Source organism: Alligator sinensis, unplaced genomic scaffold, assembly GCF_000455745.1.
Source record: "Alligator sinensis unplaced genomic scaffold, ASM45574v1 scaffold71_1, whole genome shotgun sequence".
NCBI classification, from domain to species: domain Eukaryota; kingdom Metazoa; phylum Chordata; order Crocodylia; family Alligatoridae; genus Alligator; species Alligator sinensis.
In genome coordinates, this window is record NW_005841834.1 from 1,982,971 (window position 1) to 2,005,742 (window position 22,772).

Genomic DNA, 22,772 nt, shown 5'->3' on the forward strand with positions numbered 1-22,772 from the left:
AATATAAAGAATAACTTTTACATAACTCATGACCCAGACCCTATCATGATGTTTGCGTACATGCACCTTTGTGCCTATAAAGAGCCCCACAGACTTCAGTAGAATTGCAGGATCAGAGGAATATTTATAGGGATGATGTTACCCATTCCTTCTGTATGCTTTTATTAGAAATTAAGTACTAAGCACAGTGAGAGCGCTTCCTTCTAATTGATACTTTGAGAGATCTCTATATTCTTATTCATTTTAACTAATTTTGCTGCTATCCTTCTGGGATGATATACCCACTTGTCCTACACCTGAGAAATCTGGTAATTATGGAGCTCACTACAAGTAATTAGCTATCATGTAAAATGGAATCCCTGTCCAGACTGACGAGGGAAACTACAATAGAACCAAATAAAGAAAGGTGTTTAGCTAATTAAACATCAGCAGTAAATGACCATCTAAGCCCCTGACAAAACAAGTAATAAAGGCAATGCTTTTCATTATCAGCAGACAACACAGTTCAAAATTTCATTTTTGAGTGTCAAGCAAAACCCTTTACTATCATGACAGCCAGGTCAAAGCAGTTTGTTCCAGGAAATAAGTGTGCTAGTATTAAAGTACATCTACACAGGAATACTGCTGTTCCCAGTTTACTTGAAACATGTAGGCATGATTTCCAACTCATTAGAGAAAAAACCTAAGTGTGCATTGGTTCTGTTTGGAGGATGCATGAACAGTACAAGTATGCCTCGTATATTAATGGAAGAAATCTTTGCTGTGTTTTCAAGTACCAAATACAGTGTAGTGGCTGGTAACAGTCTATTATAAAGCAATTTATATGAGAGGTATAGTTGGCCAGAAAACTAAATGATGGTACAGGATAGAAAAGGGAATTGTAAGAGGCTGTGCATTGTGGCCAATTTTGTTTTCAGAGGCAAATAAACTTGGTAGAGAAATGAACACATAGAAAGCCTAATGTTTAGTGGACGGCAGCCCTAGGAAGAGACTACAAGTGCACGGATAAAAGAACAATAACTTTAGGCTCTCTAATGGAGGTTAGATAGGCATTAGCTACATGGAAGCACTAATCAGGTGGTCAAGAATGAAGTTTAAATCATCAATACCCAGGTGCTTAGCATTATTTAGAAATAAAGCAATTAAGGATTCAAGGGGAATAATTATCAGGTTTAACAGAGAGACCATTTACTGTTTGTCACAGTATCATTACTTCTATTTAATGGCCAGGGCAACACTAAGGAGTTAAAATGTATTATCAGCAGGGATTAGATAGTAAGAGAAACAAGTCACAATGGTCATCATTAAAGTCAGTAATTGCTACAGCTACTGCACAGTGGTATCTGAGATAGCTTACCCCTTTTTCAGTGGGAAATAACTGTGGCAATAGTATGGTATCTGTTGAAAGTGTATTTCATGTCAATTTCCAGGCTATATTTTAACTAAAAAATGCCTTCAGAGGGGGTGTCCCCACATGCAGGGATGTGCACCTGCAGTGGGGAAAAAAGTAGTGGCACAAGGGAAAAAGTAGTGGCACAAATTTGTGCCACTACTTTTTGTCGCTGCTGCACGCAGGCTTTAGTGCAGGGCAAAATGCCCCACTTAAGAAAAAAGCTGCCATTTCCCTGCTTCTCCCAGGTCATGGCATGCTGGAGGATCGAGGGGACAATTCTGGCTGGCAGCCATAACATCTCCTGGGAGGACCAAGCCTCCATACCTGCCAGTGCAGTCTTGGAGCTGGTGCCACACCACTTTTTTTTGGTGCAGATTTTTGTTACCTGGAGTTCCTGGTAACACATTTTGCCCCCACACTGCAAATTTGAAATACAGGGCACATTTTAACATGCTGGGTGTGTGGTTTGTGGCATCACAAAGAGGTTTCAAGCACCACAAACCACATGTGCCTGGATGTCTGGATCTGGCCAGAGTGATGCATTCAGAGTGAACTACCAGCCCAGATTTGTTGGTTGGTTCTGTATTATACTCTTGTGGGCTCAGTGACCATTTTTTTCTTATTCTTTTCTATTCCCCTTTCCTTTTACCTCCATGTCTCATGTTGCTCTCAATTTACCCACACTGCTGCTGACCATCCAGTCGACTACCAATTTCAATTTTCATGTTATTCTTGGGAATTTAGTTGAAATGTTAAAAAAAAAAATTAATATTCAGAAAGACTGTGGCAGAGCAAAGGCGTATGTTCTTTTAAAGGGAAGTATGGATTAAGAACTCAGGGCAGATGACCAGCAAACCTAATCCTTCTGTACTTGACATGAGGGAAACAAAATGGGAAAATTCACTAATTCTAAAGAAATCCTTTAGCTCTGGTACCTCTTTGTTTTAAGTGGGTGTTTTAACTGTTTCAAGTTAGAGACATCTCTTTCTCTCAGAGGAATGTAAGATGGTTTAACCCAAATAGAAAGCTGAGGACCAATGTTCTGAAAGGACTGGTAGGTAAAAAAAAAAAAGTTTCTTTGCAGAGAGTAAGAAGCATTAAGTGAAAGATCTATGCTATTTCATCAACAACATATTGTAAAATAGAAGTGGACTTCAAGAACATGAGCCAGCACTGATATATGTCCTATAAACTTGCACCCCCTCTGAAATACCCATCTATATAGAGTTATGCTGAGAATGTTAATGCTAATGCTAAAAAATTCCACAATATGGAAGCAATATGGGGCATTTAATGAAATCACCCACATGTTTTTATTCAAATCCATTAAATAGGGGAAGGACTTTCTGAGAATAAAACTTTAAAAGCAGACAGTTTTCTGACATGGCAACAGCAATTATTTCAGATAAATTAACTGAGTATAGATGTAACCAAGTGTGTGTAAACTGCTTAACCCCACTCTCCAGCAAGGATGTTGCTTTATTTTTCCAAGTGCAGTAAACTCTGTCAATACGGGCGCTGGCAGATGTTGCGGGGGGAGGGTGGGGGAGTCCACTTTACCAGAAGCAGCAGCACATTACTTTGACCCAGCTCTCAGGGTCTGTGCTTCAGTGGGGCTTTTTGGTGCTTTTGTCTAATAGCTGATTCAATCAGCTATTAGACAAAAGCACCAAAAACCCCCACTAAAGCGCCCAATCTATACAGATGTTGGAAAAGCTGGGTGCAACTAATGCACTGCCTCTTCTTGGCATGTGCTGGGGTCAGTGCATGAGTACACCAAGTTTAAAATAATGGGCCATTTTTTCCCCTTCCACATCTGCAAGTGACCCATAAGTCCAGATAGCATTGCACTTAAAAACAAAAAAACAAACAACAAAAAAGGGATTATACTTTCAAGTAGCATAGGGTCAAAACTCTATATTTTAGAAACATGTTTTCCAAGCATGATGTGGCAGGAAATATTGAACTTTAAAACAAATCAATTTAAAAATATTTTTGGGAAGTTAATAATTTCCTTGTCATATTGAAAATCCAAACACAACATTGTTGGGTGTAAAAATCAGAAAGTGAAATTGTTCATCAGCTAAATTAAGCTGATTGGGCTTGTTTCAGTGTGCAGAATCCCATAGAGGGAAGCACAAAGGAAAGGAAGCATAAATTCAGTATTTATTAATACCATTTCTCTGAATCAGTGTCTGAGTAGGGGTCTACTGCTGTTAACATTGTCCCTTTAAGCAAACAAGTAAGATCTAATGGCCTGGGCTTTTGGAAACAGGAGCACTAATCCTGAAAACACTTAACAGGAATGACCATTTTAATATAAGTTGTCTTATTAAATCATGAAGATTATTTCTACCTATGTATTTACAGGTTTGGGGCCAGGAAAAGGAAACAACACACAATCAGAAAATAATATCTGAAATTCAGAAGTAAATACACAATGCTTGAGGCATAGGTGCCTCCCTTTGGAGCAGCCTCTAGGCATTTAGTAATGCAAAAATGGTATCCTGCTAGGCTGAGACTCTAGAGAAATGCTTAGAATGTTTACGATGACAGGCTGAGAGCCCTGGGGCTCTTTAGCCTGGAAAAGCGCAAGCTCAGGGGTGATCTGGTGGCCACCTATAAGTTTATCAGGGGTGACCACCAGTATCTGGGGGAACGTTTGTTCACCAGAGCGCCCCAAGGGATGACGAGGTCGAATGGTCATAAACTACGACAAGACCGTTTCAGGCTGGACATAAGGAAGAATTTCTTTACTGTCCGAGCCCCCAAGGTCTGGAACGGCCTGCCACCGGAGGTGGTTCAAGCGCCTACATTGAACGCCTTCAAGAGCAAACTGGATGCTTATCTTGCTGGGATCCTATGACCCCAACTGACTTCCTGCCCTTTGGGCAGGGGGCTGGACTCGATGATCTTCCAAGGTCCCTTCCAGCCCTAATATCTATGAAATTAGAAGATCACAGCCAGTGAAGAGCCTGATCAGGCATCATACCTCCAAAAAGGACATCTACACAGGCACTTTAATGCGCAGTAGCCTATTTTACTGCACATTAAAGCATCACATGAAAAACTGGGTGATTATGCTTATGTGCAGTAAAATAGGCTACTGAACATTGAGCATCACTTAAAAACCATGCACATTCGTTACTGTGCATTAAGGCACCCTAATGCGCATCTGTTTAGTACCTCAGGGCACCTATACATGAGCACAGAAACTGCTCTGATTAATCGAGTCTGCTGAAGCATGGCAATTACCATGATCCAGCAACCTCCTGCATCTCATGTATCAGTAGCCACACACTTAAAAATGGAGGCAGGGCACTTGAAACAAGCTTTAGTTCAAGCATCTCTGCTGCCCTTTTAAAGCCTGAGGACACTGATACATGAGATGGGGCACTACTTTAAGTAATAAGTCATGTCTCAAATCTTCTCTTTTGCTTTTTTTCTTTCTTTCTAGTGAAGTATAGTATAGAATGGCTCTTGGAGCAGCTCTAATTAAAGTACCACTCCCTCACCCCGCTCTCCAAAGCATGTATAAAAGAGCCCCAACATTGGAGGTACTAAATTTAATGCACATTAGCAAAAGCACCTTAATGTATGTGTAGACATGCCCAGTGTGGAGCAAGTATTAGAAGTGGGTTAATTAAGTGGGGCAGGGGTATTTGTTTTGAATACATATTAAAGAACTTTTAAGGCTAACACTATTTTTCAGTAATGAAAGATGAAAATAACCTATTTTTCTTTCACTTCAGCTACTCCATTATGTGCCACAGGAATGAAGATTTATATATACAGGTATTTACTGGGCAACAAAGAAAGGGTGCATGACCTATTTAGCATATGGCAGAAGAAAAATTGAATGACAAAACTCTACTGTCCAGTTTACACAGCAGATTTTGCTCACAATGGACATAGCTGTGAGATGAAAGAGGCTGAGAACTAATCCTTATTGCTGTTTCACTGAATATGCTACTATATTAATGATTTAAATGCATCTTAAATAGAAGAGCTATTTGGTGGAAAGTAGACCATCTGAAAATACAGTGTATCAAGTGGTCTGTATTAGCCCTCAACCTGAACACTTTACTAAGTAGTGGGAAACCTGGATTTTAAGCCTTACTCACCCTGAGTATGTTTAAACTCATTTTTCCCATTTCCTAGGGGAATACGCTTACCTCCTGGTTATATCATCTGAAGAGCTAAGGGCATCCTCCATCTTGTTCAAGCTGACACCTTGGATGGAAAAGGAATCGTGGGGCCAGAAAGAGGTAACCAGAGATTGTAAACTTAGTTAAAATGGTATTTTTCAGAGAAGGGAAGAGCCATGTATTTTGCTTCTACTCTAAATGCTGTTTATGCATTTATCCACTGCTTAGTTAATAAAAGTGTATAAACAGCAATGGAGGCAGGAACAAGTGCAGAAGCTGGGGCTTTCTCTCTTCCACAGGAGTTCCTGCTTCAGTGGTCTACAGAATCATTTTTCTTTTTGTTTGTCCACCTTCTGGCCCCTGAGTGTTGTATTCCTTTCCATGCAGTGGACAAGCTTCAACAAGAGGGATAGAGAATGTCATCAGCACTGCATAGTCTTGTGGTTATGGCGCTGTCCTGGAAAGTGTAAGATGTGGCTTCAAACCTCTTCAGTATTGGGAGTGCCTAGAACCCTGGGTTTCTATTTCTTAGCCAAATGCCCTAACATGTACACTATTGGACATAAGGTAGGGATGGAGAATCCTTGTTCTTCCTCTGTTCAAGTGGTCTCCTCAGGGCAGAACAGAATCCAGAAATGATGGAGCCATAAACTATGCGGCTCTGAGTCACACCCTTCCATGCCTATTTCCTATTAGCTACCGGTAAGCCACTCCCTGGATATGCATATGGCTGCTCACTGTCAGAATGTGAGAGCTCTGGGCCTTTTTGGGGCTGCATCTACACATGTGGCAGACTGCACAGTTGTTACTGTGGAGTCATTTAGTCCTTGCATAAATGACCATGCAGTAACTGGCATTACTGCACAGTACTGTCGCTGCACATTTTTTCCCCCCAACACTACTGTGCAGTAGCACCACCACACAGTTAGCACCCAACAATGCTACTGAGCAGTAGCAGTGAGCTATGGCAGAGTAGCTTGTTGCTACTGCACCATAGCGTCTTGTGTAGATGCTCCAAGGGTGGAGTATATCCCTTTTGAGGTGAGATATACTTTTTGCAAAGCATCTAAGTAGGCATAAAGAGCAATACATTTCTTGGTAAATTATTAAGGGGAGAATCTACAGACTGAATATTCTGAGGCTTGCTGAACTTGAATATTAGTTTATCTGTGGCTATTTATTGAAAGTAATCATATCTATAATCCCTAATACACAAAAATAGCCACATACACATCATATGCTATTAAGAAAAAAATAGGTGAATATAGTGTAGATTTCACAACAACATAATGCTTCCTTTACACATGCTTAATGTTCCAATGGGTGAGATTCAGATTTGAGAAAAACAGAAGGGCACTTGGCCAGAGAATTCATTGGGGAAGGAAAGCCCTTCTGACCCAATGAATAGAAAAAAAAGATGCTTTGACCACAACTTGGGAAAGCAATGACGTAGTCATTGTCAATCAAAATGGAACTGTGTAGACAAAAAGAAACTGCTACTGTTTTAGTTTGACTGACCACACTACTGATAGAATCAGTATCCTTCTTGCCAAAATCAGTTATTTAAATAAATCAAAATTTACTAATCTATGACAACAGAAATGAAATCACTGGACCATACTGATAAAGAGGCTTTAACCTACATACTGATTTTCATTTCTAATTACTTATTTTGTGGAGCAGCCAGGAAGTGGAAACCATTTAAAAATAAATAAATAAAAGACCTATAAAATAAAAGTCTGTCAGGACTAATCAAATGGCTCTTCAGAAAGCCTGATCCCGAGCAACTCAGCAAAACTGAATGAACGGCCAAGTCCTCGTATGCAAGCACATGCAGTTTGTTGTGCCACAAACCTCTTTGTGGCACCACAACTGCAGGCAGGGAATTTTTAAACATGCCCCACACTGCAAATTTGCAGTGCAGGGAAAAAAATCGCTACTGGGATTTCCCAGTAGCAAGCCCTCCCTCCCCCCACTCCAGGAAAAAAGCAGCACAGAGCACACAAAAATAGGATGTGCCAGAATACATGGAGGCTTGGTGCTCCAGTGAGATGCTCTGGCTGCTGGCCAGAATGTCTCTACTGCTCCCTTTGTGCCCTGGCTGCTCCAGCATGCTGGTAGCCAGGAGAAGCTGGACAAGGGTAGTTTGCCCAACACGGGACAATGTGCCCTGCAACAAAGCACATGTGAAGGGGCATGTGCTGAGGCACAAAGTAGTAGCACAAATTTGTGGTGCTATTTGTGCCGCTGCAAGTGCATGCCCCTGTTTGTCTGGACATGGCCTATGAGTCTTTCTTAATGTAAATAAAGGAAGCAAAATGCTGTCCAGAGTCAACCACAGCCTGCGTCCAAGTCATGTATTCAGATAAATCCAAAAGACTAAATGAAATGATGAGTGTCTGCAGCACCCATAGAAATCAGTGAGCTTCAGGTGTTCAAGAACTCTTGGGATTTGCGCTACAATGAAACAGTCATTAAGAATGACCTGAAAAGGAAACTCCTCCTGCTACTCAGACACTTACTTAAAATATCCCAAAGGTTTCCAGCTAATATTGGATAACTAATTAAGTACCTTCTGAATGAGGCAACGAATTGCGATTAGCCCACTGAAGGGATAATTAAGGCAGGTTACCTGACAAAGACTAGTCTGGATTGTATCAGATAAGAATTTAATTTTTTTAAATAGTTACATATAATATTTTAATGTACTCATTGCAAAAAAGGAATAAAACTCAAAACCACAAAGGGAAAAACAATATTACGTAAAATGTTATTGCAGTCAAGAACACACAGATATCCACTCAATTACAACTATTTCTGGAAGTTGGATTCCAATTCAATTCTTCAATTAAATTGTAGTTTATTTGGGGGGAAGGGGAAATCAGTGATATTACCAAGTTATTGATGAAACAATCCAATATTACACTGAGTATAGATGATTGTATTTTTGACAGGTTTGCAGAAAGAATACGAATATGATATGAATGCACGACATGTTATTCTTATCAACCAGTGGCTGATAATTACACAGTATCATTACATTCATAGATTTTAAAAATCACCTCCTAATTGACTTACTGTTTGAACTTTGTGGAAATCCAGGCAAGGAGGATGGACCGTTCATTCCAGGCAGAAGAACAGGAGGAAGGCCAGGGAGTCCCGGGTAAGCTGCTGGCAAACTGATACCATGAAGTGAACTGCTGTCCATCATTCCTGGTTGCTGTACTGTTAGGCCTAGCACATCTGTAGCCTTCTTTATGCGATCCAATTCTTGCTGTGCCATCAGCTGTCTAACAGTTGTAGGAGCTAAATAATCTTTTTCTCGATCTAACTGACTTCCCACAGTTTCTCTTACTTTTGTAATATGCTGTTTGGAAAATATATGATCTCTTATGGACAAACGTGCAGAATACTTCACCCCACATAGAGAACATTCTGGTTTTGAGCCTTCAGTTCCAGTCTGATTTATCATGAATGGCTTCCCTATATTAATTTTGAACTTCTTTTCTTTTGCCCGGGCATTTTGGAACCAAACCTGGACCACTCGTTTGGGCAGACCAATCTCATTCCCTAGCATTTCGCATTCTTGCATGGTTGGAGTTCGATAATCACTGAAGCAAGCCTTGAGGACTTTAAGCTGGAGGTTGCTCATTTGTGTTCGGAAACGTTTGTGACCTGGTCGATCACTGTTTTTAGATTTAAAGGGATTATTGGCTCCAAATGGGTTAGGTGAACTTGGATCAGCTATGCTTGATGTTTCACTGCGATCGGCATTATCATCAGGATCATCAGTAACATAAAAACTTTGGTCATGATCACCATCTTTGTCAGTAAAATGTACTGACGGGCTAGTTAGGGAGTACAGAAACTTTTCATCAGAATTATCATTTGTAGGTGTGGATGCTGCTTTTGGCAAAGTATCATTCATAAGTTGTTTTGGGTCTTTGGGAGATGATGCAGGTTTCACATCCCCTGAACTACCAGTCGTGCTTTCCATTTCATTGTTTCCCTCATCTCCTGTTGTAGCATCACTAATTGCTGTATTAATTGATGAAGTCTCATCAAAGTCAGTCTTATTTTGTTCATATCCAGAGTCAGCAGGAGGGGCATTCAGATTTTCTATATCTTCACTAGATTCTACTTTGATTGAAGAAGGGCTTAAAAGATTCTTCGGTGACATCTCTGTAGTTTTATTAACAAGGGTTGATACTGTAGAGGATAATTCATTTTCACTTGATAATTCAGTCTTTATTAGTGATAGTGATGGATAATCAAAAAACATGTATTTGTGTGGACTTTCTCCTCCATCTTCTGTTGGCACTAAAGGGCTTGGAGGTAAACTGTAACCTGCCTGTTTTCCTTCATTCCAGTGCCGAGAACGAATGTGACTTTCTAAAGCTGATTTTGCTTTGAACAGTGCTCGACAGAAAGGACACCTTTTGTGGGACTGGGCTGGACCTACTGCACGGAACTGACCTTTTCTTTCTCGGGCTCGTGTGTTCTGAAACCAGACTTGTACCACTCTCTTTTTAAGTCCCACTTCACGTGCAATATGATCTAGCATTTTTCTGGTGGGATTAGAATCTAACAGGTATTTTTCATAGAGTATTTCTAGCTGCTCTGGAGTAATTGTAGTTCTTAAACGCTTATCACGATGTTGGTCTTCACCACTGTTTCCTCCCTCTTTTTCACTACAATTATGATCTTCTTTATCATCCAGTTTTCGTTTAAGTGACCCAGAAACTGTAGCAGAATGAGCTGTATGTGATGAACCTGTCTGTGGGGGCATCTGAGCAAGAGAACTGTTAAGCAACTGTCCAGTCATCAGAGGACTATTAGGGTCAAATATCATGTAGGGCATATCCATAGGTCTTTCTAGAAACTGAGAGTGAAGAAATTGGTTTTGGGCTGCTAGGAAATGCATGTGCTGGTGTTCTTGCCAAAGTTCTAGAGTTGGAAAGGCAACTGTACACTGGTCACATTGGTACTGTAATAACTGAGGAGGTAGACTGTTCTGTAGAGGTGTGATTGAAATTGGTAAAGGACTGGAAGGAACAGGTGTTTGTGATGCAGATGGAGGTCTTCCAACCATCTGTGGCTGTTTTTGTTGTTGTGACTGAGAAGCTGAGGGTTGTGGATCAGAGGAAGTTATTGGGGCAGACTGTACTGGCTTGGTGCCTTGGGAGGTTGTATCAATTTGTTTAGGTGTGGAATCACTTTGCTTTGGCTTTTCTGTTGTCTCAGGTTTGGGAGAAGTCTTCTCAGGCTCTGGTCTGGGAGAAGGCATTAAAGGAGTACTAGAACCAGAGCCAGAGCTCGTTGCTGTCACAGCTGTACTCTTTGATGAATCAGTTTGGCCAGAAACTGTGCAATTTTTATATACCATTTGATCTGAGGCATCCATAGAATCTTCTGTTTGGCTTTCATCTTGCGCATCATCATCTTCATCTTTATAACACTGTTTTTTCTGATGTGTAATCAAATCAAAAATTCTGGGAAAGACTACACTGCACTTTTTACACTGATATTGCATATTGCTAGTTCGAATGTAGCGCTCATTGGTGAGTTCCCTTTTCTCATTATCCTTAGTTTCTGCTTGATTTTCATAACTTTTGCGTGCTTTCTGTCGTGCATTTTGGAACCATACAACAATAACTCGAGTAGGCAGGTTAAGCACAGTTGAAAGTTGTTCAATTTCATCATCCTTTGGATAAGCATTTGTGTCAAAAAAATCTTGCAGAACCCTAAGCTGGTAGTCAGTAAACCTTGTTCTAGATGATCTCTTGCTGAAAGATGCATCAGACTTGTAAGGTTCTACAGTGGTGGGCTGAGGATCAATTCTTATGTCTTCCAAGACAGTTATGGGAGGATTGCTAAAATTGTATGGGGAATCTTTATTTCTTTGTCGCTCCTTAAAAAGTGTATTACGAAACCAGTGTTTGATAACCTTTTGAGAAAGGCCAGATTTCTCAGCCATTTCTTGAATCTGCTCTTCACTTGGAGAATTGTTAATATCAAAATAAGCCCGCAAGATTTTTAACTGATCATCGGTGATTCTCGTACGTGGACGCTTGAACTGAGAATGCCGTAGGAAATTGGGATCTAACCCTAGCTGCTGCTGACAAAGCTGGGTAAGATCTGCAGACAAAGTATCCATTGGTGGCAACTGGAGAGCAAGCTGAGGAGGCAGTGCAGGATGCTGCACTGGCTGCATCATAATTGGAGGGAACAGTGGAAGATCAAGCGACACAGGCAGCTGGACTTGAGGTGGAGCTGAAGGTGGTGGGGGAGGTGGGGGAGGCGGTGGTGGAGGTGGAGGCGGTGGTGGTGGTGTGGGTGGCGGAGCCTGCAAGGGTGTTGAAGTTGTGTTTTGAATTTTTCCAGAGCTGGCTGAAGAAGGCTGCGAGGGTGTGGGAGGTGGGGGAGGTGGAGGAGGCGGGGGAGGTGGTGGTGGCGGAGGTGGTGGTGTTTCTGGGGAAGATGGGGAAATTGGGTAAAGCTTGTCATAAGCCTCTCTATATTGGCGTGCAAACTTTTCTAATGTTCCATATGGAAAAAAATGCCCATGCACGTGCTCTTGATGACTCTTCAGAATAAGAATGTTAGAGAACATTTTACTGCATGTTCCACATTCCAATTTGTCAGTGTTTTCACCTTCCCCGCTCTTGCTTTTTTTCTGTACTTTTTGTCTGTTTTCATTGTATTGGATAACTAGCTCAAAGCCAAAATTCTCCAACAAAGCCTTGGCTGCATTTCCTCTAGCCCCAGAAGCTATTCTGGGTGGTGGGATGGTTGGTTCTGAGGATTTTGGCTTCTTCATATCTTTGCTTTCCTTTAGTCCTTCACTTTCATTTATAAATTCCTGCTTTGGCTTCTCTTGTTTCTCAGAAATATCTTCTGCTTCTTTATATGATGGCATATCCTTTATCAACTGGCAGTCTGCACTGACCATGCTATTTTGCTCTGGCTTCATTAGCTTGCTACTTTGTTGTTGTTGCTGCTGCTGTTGTTTCTGAGACTGAATTTGTGGTTGTGTTGATTGATACTGTTGTGCTTGTTGCTGTAGTATCTGCAGCTGAGTCTGGCCAACGTGGTGTTGAGTTTGTATCTGCTGTTTTAAATCCTCTAGTAGCGATCCTGTCATACCTGCCATTCCAGGCATACCAAATGTGGCTGAGCCAGGCAAACCCAGATCTGGACTCAAGCTAAATTCTGTCCCAGGAATATAGAATGGAAAAAGGAACTGAGGCTGTTGAAACTGCAGCAATGCTTCTGGTGTCATAGGAAAATGAGGCAAAAATGCTGGGTTCAGAAACTGGGGCTGAAAGAATGCAGCTTGCTGTTGCAGTTCATGCTGGATTTGCATTTGAAGTTGTGCTGGTGACTGGGGTGGGTGATGTGAAGGCTGAGAAGCAATTAATTCAGAAGCTTGCTTTTTATTTAATTCTTTGGCATCTAAATGTGTATCTTTGCTGTTAACTGCTGGTAAGCTGATAGAATCTAGCATCCCTTGGCTGGGGCTGTTAACATTCCCTGCTACACTAGTTCCACTACTTATATTACCACTTGGTTCTAATTTTGCAGCCCTTGCCTTAGTCTGATGAAGCACAGATCTCATATGGATTTCCAATGTCGAACTTTGGCTATATGCAACATTACAAATGCTGCATTTGTAGGGTTTGTTATCAGTGCTGCTGTTGGTTTCTTGAGGGACAGGACTTGATGCTTCCTGCAAAACCTTTTTGAGTTTATGTAAATGAGACACTGAATTATAATGGACCAAGAGAATGTTCTTTTGAGTGAAAGACTCTTTACACACTGTACACTTATATGGGCGAGATGGATCTAGAAATTTTTCCATAGTAAAATTTGGCCCTTTTCTAAAAGGTAAGGTCCGCTTTGGTTCTGAGCCCATATCATCTGGAATAGAGCTACTATCACTTCCTACAGGACTTGCTTTACCTTCCTGGTCCATCTCATAATCTCTTTCTATTTCCTGGTCTAGTGCATGTTCATCTTGTGCCATACTTTCACTGTCTGCCCAGAGTTCACCATTTACAGGTAAAGATGCACACAGCTGCTGAAGTTCAACTTCATTGAGTTCAGGGTGTCCTGCTTCCAAATGTTTTTTTAAAGCCTGGAATGTACGGAAGCTACGCTGGCAAAGACTACACATGGTAGCAGCCCGAATTGCATGATACTGGGAATGTATCTGAAGCTTCTGCATAGTCTTAAAAGCCAAGCTACAATGGTTACAACGATATTTATAGACATGGCGATCAGAAACAGAGAGCTGCTGCTTCTTCTGCTGCTCATTTAGCTGATCCGGCACTGTTTCAACGGGCTTTGTGTCCTTACTGCTATTCTTATTCCATTCTGGTGTTTCTGTAGATTCCTTAGGTGTTTTTTGTTCCTCGGTCTTAATTTCCATTCCAGTTTTTGAGTCCTCCAGCCCAGAAGTATTTTTCTCATCCATTGGACTTTCACCTGGTTAAAGCAAGCAAAGAAATGCCTTTTAGAATATGTAACATTTAACCATAGTGAAGGTTATTATGTTTTATTACAATCAACCAAGATGGCACCCATTATGCAACATACAAACACAGGGTTGTAGGTAAGTCTTGAAGAAGATATAAGCTAAACAGACAATATGGCAATAAATGCAGAAAAGGGAAAAATATACAAAAAGACTGGATAATGTGCCAGTGACAAACAATGTGTTAATGCTGCTGTTTATTTAGGTTAATATTTAGGGTAGGACAGCTAAATGGCAAGACAAAAAGGGGGAGGAAGGAATAGAGACAGAAAGAAAAAGAGTGAGGGGATAGAGCAGAGGACAAGGAAGTAGAGGAAGGTATAGAAGGCAAGTGGAGAGAGGCAGAGATGGAGGCATAGCAGGGGGGAGAGAGTTGGAGCAGAAAGCCAATCAGTACAGTGGCCATGTACAGATGCATATGTAAGTTCTCCATCCAAAGAACCCAGAACTGTGTGCTCACGTATTTGTGAAATTACATGGACAATGTGTATCCAAGTAGGAATATGTGTGTGCAAAATTAATTGTTCTGTTCTGGTGTTTACATCAGGACACCTTTGAAAATTCAGGCCTTATATAACATCTTACTACTTTTCTTCCATCAAGTTTTGTTACTGTATGTAATAAGGAAGGAAGGAAGGAAGGAGACAAGTTTTTCTAAAAATCACTTGTATTTAGATTCTGCACATCTGGGCCTCTCTTGCATACCTGAATACTTCCCAGATACCTCAGCTGTGATGGTTGCAGGTGTGTCATGCTCAGATTTCTCTGAAGCAGCTGCTGGCAATAGCATATTATTGGGCATCATAACATCTGGTACAGTAACCTTTAAAATTAAGAAAATAATATTATAGTCATAGAAGAAATCACACTGCTTTTCACAACTGCATGCATAGATCAAAGCTTATCACATGGCAAAGCCAAGATCTTTATTCAGTCCTGGATAACACTGGTTTCTCTCAGCATAATTCAGAATCCTAGGGGTCCACAGTCGGAGTCTGCTCAAGGGATGCAGGAGGGGAAAATAAGGCTGAAATGTGGTACACATTAGCTATTTACAGACATTTAGTGCCACCCAGAATAGGTGTTGATGCCTATGAAAGGGTATGTGGTTGGGGTGGATGTTACATGAGCACATTTTACACTCAAAATAAATGGCAAAGATGGTCTAGGAGTTAGGATGCTACCTTAGTGCTCATGATAGCTGGGCTCAATTTCTTGTTCTGCCAAACACTCCCTGTAGGAGCTCAGCCAAGTTAGTCAGTGCCTCATCTGTAACATTGGAGGATGATAGTTTCTACCTCAAAGGCATGTTGGAAGAATGACTATATTGAAGATTTTGAGGCACTTAGATACTGTGGTAACAGGAGTTATAAAAGTGCCTAAGATAAGGGCTGAATTTTTTTTATGTTTGGTGTCTGCCAGAGCATGACATTTTAAAAACCTTTGAACAAAATCCATTGAGCCATTATTGTTAGAGATGAGAGTGGAAAAAAAATATTCACTTTTTTTTTTTCCACTGAGAAAAAACAATTCTAATCAGATAAAAAAGAATCATAAAACTAAAATACGATTCACATATTGATGCACAGACAGAATCCTCTGAGGACTAGTGACTTTGGTGCTATGCTGGGTGGAAAAGTGAGAAAAAAACAAGCAAAAACCCACCCAAAGATGTAGATGTCCCTGAGATAAAAGTTTACCAAAACATCTTTTTTTTTCCTTTGTGATCAGGAAACCAGCTATGGTCAGCACACGTTATTCGTAGTAAACATGACAATTTAGATGAGGAACATTAAGATTCTCTCCTTTCTCTCTCTGTCACTCACCAAAATTCTACCACTCAAAAACCAAAAAAGAAATGAAAACCCCCCACTTTCCTCTATTTCCCCTCAAAAAAAAAAAAAAAAAAAAAATGAAAAAATGTCCTGAGAGAATTACAGTTTTAAGGGGAAAAATAAAACAGTGCAAGGAGAATACTGTGTCAAACTGCTGCCAGCTTCTTATGATAGATGGAAAAAAAAAACTTCTATTTAAAAACAAAGGCTTTAATCTTTTTCCCCCCTTTGGAAGATGCTGGTGTCATAAAGAAACCAGATGTTTTGCTGACGTCTTAACCCATTTTGTATAAAACCATGGTCCAGTCAAACAATGGGAGCAGGAAAGGTGGCCATTCCCCCCATCAACCTAGTCACATTGCCAAACAACAGGTCCCAAAACACTTCAGGATGTCAGTGTGTAAAGAAAATTTGCCCCTAGTTTTATTATCTTTCCTGAAATCTCCATGGAGTCAGACAGGTGATGATGTGCATCCCTTATCATGATCATCCTGTTCCATTACTGCCTTTTCCTTTTGTAGTCTCTGTCCTCTTCTCATTGAGGACCTTGTACTTACTAACTGGGGAAGAGAACAGCACAGTATTAACAGATGCCTCTGACCACTGAGCTACATATTTAGAAAAAAAGAGATATCTACGTTAAGTAGCGATCCGTTTCACACCTAGACTCTGAGATAAAAGGCTAAAACAGGACGATACAAATCATGAAAGCTAAATGTTGAAAGAAAAACACCAATGTAGTTTGCACAGTGAAAACAATAGAAAATAAAATTAGAAAATGAAAAAAGGTAAGTTTTAACAGCTGCAGGATTTCCATGTGATGAGCCAAAATTTGCTGGCCTGATGGAACTATACTTTGTATAGGATTAAGGAGCGAAGGCAGGGAAAAAGACAAATGTACATTATTTTCATCATCTTCTGGATTCTGAGCTCAGCTTAGGGACAGTTTAGCTCCTAGAATGATTTAAAGTGGCTTCAGGCCTCAACAGCTATTCATCCTGGCTTTCTTTTCCTTAGCTACTTCCCCTATGCTCAAAACAGGAATAAACTGTTCTGCTAGTGTGATGGGTCAGTGAAATCCCTAGGTGCAGAGGGGAAGCAAAAGGGGACTGGATCCACCAGTTTTACAGGTGCCTTCCCCACCAGAAACATATTTTTTTTAAAAAGCAGCTAGAAGATGGGGAAGAATTGTGGCCCTTTGTTTTCTACTTAAATCTAGGTAAACATCAGAATTATTCATTAGAACTTTTTGAGAAGTTTTCAATGGGACAGTTCCCACTGGAGCATGCTGATTCCTTAAAATGATTTTTTTTTTCTAGGCAGCTTTTTTTTTTTTTTTTTTTTTTTTTGGAGGGGGTGGGGTTGGGGGAGAAGGTTTCTTGGTCTGGGATGGAAATTATGTGGGAGGAATAGAAGAGTGCATGCATCATCTAAATAGCTAATAACCCCTGACTAAGGCACTCACCTTGGATTTGAGACCTAGATACAAGTCCCTGCCTTATTCCAAGTAAGGACTTGGACCTGGGTTTCTCAAATCCTGAATATATGCCCAAGCCAATGGGCTTTTAGCTATTCAGAGTCTGTTTCTCTCTCCTCTCATGCTTGTCTTTTTTTTGTGAAAATATCTAAGGTCTCTCTTGTGGATCAAAAGTAATGTTAAAATCTTAAAATTTTGTGCAAGATGAAGTTATTTTCTAGTCAGCTCTTCTACAAATATTGTACAATACAGGCTATGAAGCATAATGAAAAACATACAATGTTATTGTTATATATGATACATCAGTATCTCATTTTTGTATCTAACCTCAAGGAATTTATTTTAAAACTCTAATTGCATAATATGATGTTTTTAAATACTTCAGAAAAGTCAGAAAAATGATAAACTAATAATAAAAAATAATGCTTTGTAAAAACCTATAATCCTCAAAGTCATTTTTTTTGAAAAATCAGGCCACTTGCCTCTTGGTGTCTAAGTTCATATCTCAAGATTGGATCTAATAATCCTAACCACACAGGTGTTGTGAACCTGATGTTTGTAAAAAAACTATGAGTTCCTTGAGCCAAAAATACCACAGTCTGGATAATCTGGCTGCACTGACTTTCCCAAGCTTCTGGCTGATATGAGAACAAAACCTAAAAGTCCTGACTCTCATCCCCTAGCTCTGGGTAACGGAATACTGTGTCTCATCAAATTCATTGCCAAGGTGTTTGGCTACATTTCTGTTGCATGAGCATCAGTATTTTGAACACTTACTGTCATAAGCAGTTTCTCCACACAATCAGGGGATACACTGTGCAAATGGGTCAAATGAAGCTGGAGATGCATTTTGTTGCTGAGGACATCCTGGCAGAGGGGGCAGCAGATAACAGGTTGCATTGAATGCTGTGACAGGACATGCATCTGGATACGATTTGGGTCCCTACTATTGTAGTTACAATAAGGACACTGATAGAACTGAAAAACAGCAAATGAAGATGCAGGCTATTAGTCAGTGAGCTTTTAATGACCTGATAATATTGCTGTCTTAATAGCACATCATCTTGGTTTTACTCTGGAGCTATTTGAAAGATTTCTATAAGGAAAGGAAGTTATTTTATTTCATTTACCTGTTCATGCCCAAATTTATTGTCCTCTGGAGGCTTTGTTTTTTTAGATGCACCATCGTCTTCTTTTGCTGGAAGGAGTTGTTGCGTCCCTATCACAGCATTCGCTTTTGGATCCTTCTCTAATGAGACTATTCCTGTTCCGAAAACATAAGTTTTAAGAATATATTTTAAATTTAAAAGCATTATGTTGCAAAAAGAACTGTGATTCTGCTGCCTATTATTCTTCCTCATATTTATGTTAAATAATTGCAAGAAAAATGAATTTAATTAAAATAATTTTAAAACTCAAAGTCCAAAGAGAAAACACACATTTATCTTTGATGGGGAGTCTATAAAATATTTAAAAATTGACTCGTTTCTTGTTTAGATAACCTTAAATTGTCTTAAAAGATGAATCAATAAAATGCTTTCTTCAGCATCTCAGTCTCAATTTCTGTATTACGTTTCTATATTACATTACAAATCCTCTTTCACTCATATATCTTTGTCGTCAAAAATAATGAATTAGCTAATGTTTAATTACCTTTCCCTTTTATAAAATGTTTGAGCAATGCAATGATTGTGCTGTTTAGGTTACAATTCTCAAGCTAAATATAATGAGCCTGAAAAAAAACCCACTGTGGAAAACAGGATTTAAGAGCTAACTGAATATTAATTATATACCAAGATCAGTCATTTTCTATTGCTTTAGTATAAAAATTCAGGGTGTAAACATCTGTGGTATTGTAATCAAAACCAAGAATATAATTGTTTTCTAGAGACAGTTCTACTATTAAGTATTAAACACTACATTTAATATTATGCCTGAACTAGCTGTATAATGTGGCCCAGTCTTGCACACATCAAAGAAAAGAGTGCAATTCTAATTTCCCAGTCCATCAGAAAATTCTTTCCAGCGTCAATTTGCCAGATAATCTCTTCTGCTAGGCTGGATATTACAAGAGCATTGGGTAGGCATGTCACATACATCTCACGACAAACACAAAACCTCATTTACCAACCATTCCAATCTCATCATAGTGTGGCATCATCTGACCTTTTTTCTGCTGTTTATTATGAGTATTTCTAATTTTAACTTTCAATTTTCACCATCTTCCAGTCAATTTGCAACTAAATTATTTCCAGGGTGAGGACACTATCACTGGACAACTGGGTGCAAATACATCTTGAAATGCAATGAAGCTAAACCATTGATTGCTATCAGACCCAACGTAAATATATAGTCCAGGGGTAATCTGATTGTATGCTATGCATGAAGATTTATCTTGATTTTTTCAATCCACATAAGGTTCATATAAATGAACAAATTGCACCTCATTGCACAATAACCTAGTTTTAATTAAAGTATAAGGTCACAGATGTTACAGAAACAAGGTAAAATGAATAAAGAAAATACTTGTATTTTTGTGTAGAAAAAGCAAGACCATTTTCCCCTATCATACAGACATAATAAAATATTAGATATTAACAAAGGAACCTTAGAAAAGACAGTAAAACCAGGAGACAGCTCTCACCATATAAACAAACAAAAAGAAACCCTAGGCCAAATGACAGACAACTGAATGCAGTATAATATTGTGGCATTTTCCACATGACATTTTGTAAACATATGAATATACATTATCGTATATCCATTAATGGCCACCTCTCACATGTTGGGTTTGATTCCTAAAGTTGTAATTATTTGCTTTTGTGTAATTTAGACTAATAATTATGGCATGCTCCAGAAATTTATTTTTACTGCATTTTCCTAGCTTTAATGACCAATTTGTCAACAGCAATTTAATATTTGAAAAGCTTAGTTTATGGAGCCCCAGCAAATTTTGACATTTTAAAGGAACTGAACCTACAGCTTTACTTCAGCCAGGATGTATGTATTGCCTGCTTAAGGGCTGCAGAATTCAATTCTTGATGGTTAAAGGCATAATATACAAAGTGATGATGTGCACCATCATTTTAGGACCCAGTTGGGTTCTTGCTAATTACCAACCTCCTAACACATCATTATTTACTTGGCAGTATAATATTGTTATTTAAATGACTTAAAGGTGAGAATTATGGGAAATAAAAAATGACATGCTATATTAACAGGGAAAGGTTACTTTTCAAGTTTTAGAAAGATGGGTTCAAATTATTAACCTCTCTCCTTTTCCAACTGTCAAAGATGTCTAACAGTTGACTATTGTCTCTTACCTATATCATGTCCCTTAAAAATGTTTCTTTGTAAAGATGATGGACCAGAGTTTCAGCTGGTGCGAAATGACATGTTTATGGCATACTAAACTGAGGATCTGGTCCAATGTGATTTCAGTGAATTTAAAAGAATGCAAACAAAACAAGGTTATGCAAACAGATCTACATCTGTATATGTCCTGGAATACTTCTTTTCAGAGAATTTAGGCTGTAGTGTGTTTATATTATGTACCACCTCCTACTACAGAAGATAGCACTTATGCCAAAGGACCAATTATAATCACAAAACTCACCTGTGTAGACTTGAGTGCAAAACACTACCCAAATCAGATTAGTATGCACTCACTTAGCACAAGTTTGCATGATAATGGTAGTGCAAAGCAATGGAAAATCACCTCCTTATAGTTCAAATGACACAACCAAAGTGCCCTAATGCCTAATGGATTTTCACTAGTGAATTCAATGTTTTAAGAAGTTTTGTGTAGCACAAATAAACAAAGTTAGGTTTTAATAGTGGGGGGGGCGGGGGGGGGGCAGTTTTAAGGTCTTGAATCTGCAATATTTTCCTGTGTGTAAAGCTGGATATTCCATTGGCATTGTGTTCAATATGTAGTTTAAAAAACCAAAAACTAAACCTTGTTGTTATTTGTGTTTTAAATATACACTTTTTGTTCTAGACACACACTACTTGTTGTTCTCTGGCTAATTAAATAGTCATAATACATTTTATGTTGTAAAATGCACAGCATTATTTTAGAAGAATAATGTAATTTCAATGCTTTTAGTTAAAAAAAAAACTAAGCTTAATTATAAATAAGCACAATGAAATAGACTAGTCAATGACTACCTGTCACTTACAGAATTATTTAACACAAGTAAGATTGCTAACACAAAAATGACATTTACTGCAATTCAGATCCAATCACCTATTTCATAATTCCAAAATCCTAACATAAAAATAAAAATGTTTATGTTAATAATAACAAACAGGGAAAGTCCAATAAAATGTGTACTCATGAAATAAAATCCCTAAAATATAATAAAAATAGTGATTTGTTATTTATGAATCAATGTATTTGATAAATATTGCATAATTTAAAACTTCTGACATATCAAATGATGTTATTCAACTCCAAAATAATTCTAAAATTATAATTACTGGTACTGTATTCTTTCTAATTAGAGCAGAATGAAAGGATAATTTTCATTGCAATAATGAAGGTTAATTTCCATCCTTCCTCATGTTTACTACCTTATTAAAAAGTGCTCCCCTTAGCCATGGCAGAGACATATTACATTTTCAATGCAAATATATTAATCTGGATAAATTCCATATTAATTCTTGCATTGCATAGAGCTGTAATTTGGATTATAATTAATCTAAAGTGGCACTAGATTTAAATGACAATATAAATGAGGCATTAGTAGGCTTTTCTATTCTGAATGAATATTCAACAAATATAACTTGCATATTGCCAAGTCTCATTTTGAAAGCTCCAGTCCTTGAGATAAGGTAAGCAATACAGCACAACAGCTTACACAAACATACTGTTACTAAATGCATGTTAATCCTTTCTTGTCTAATAGATTCTATGCTAAAGAGGGGTCACACCACTTTCCTGTCTAACTTGTTAAGATTGTGATTAATTTATTGGTTTTCCTGAGATTCTTTGGCAAGACTTCCAATGCTCAATTCATGAAAAAAAACCCCAAATTAACATTCAATTATACATAAGCAGTTATGCAGTCATTAGAAATACTTGTCAGCTAAGTGAGAAGTAAGATGATGGCTTGAGTGTTACATATGCAGAATTAATTTAGATTTTTTTTTAAGTTTCTAAAAGGTCAACTCATGTGCTTATACTATAAACTATTTTCTGTGCTTGCTGTAAAGCATCAGAGCGATCATGTATATTTCAGCATTTGTTTTTATATGGAACTTATTGCCAAGATATCTGCGTAATTGCTGACATGGGAGTGCACAACAATTATGCTGTTTTTCTGTAGTGCACCCAGCAGGCATCTGGACATAGGTCTGCCCTAATTAAACTCGGCCCAGA

At 38.8% G+C, this 22,772-nt stretch overlaps 1 protein-coding gene across 1 annotated transcript in view; it reads right to left on the reverse strand.

Annotated features, from left to right (window-relative positions):
* ZFHX4 (zinc finger homeobox 4) overlaps positions 1-22,772 on the reverse strand; it is a 181,547-nt gene that overhangs the window by 4,297 nt on the left and 154,478 nt on the right. Inside the window, exons 6-9 of the mRNA XM_025200079.1 lie at positions 18,520-18,653; positions 18,167-18,367; positions 14,783-14,900; positions 8,620-14,028 (exon numbers count right to left, since the gene is read on the reverse strand). Coding sequence (XP_025055864.1) covers positions 8,620-14,028; positions 14,783-14,900; positions 18,167-18,367; positions 18,520-18,653 — 5,862 coding nt within the window. The remainder of the gene's footprint in view (positions 1-8,619; positions 14,029-14,782; positions 14,901-18,166; positions 18,368-18,519; positions 18,654-22,772) is intronic.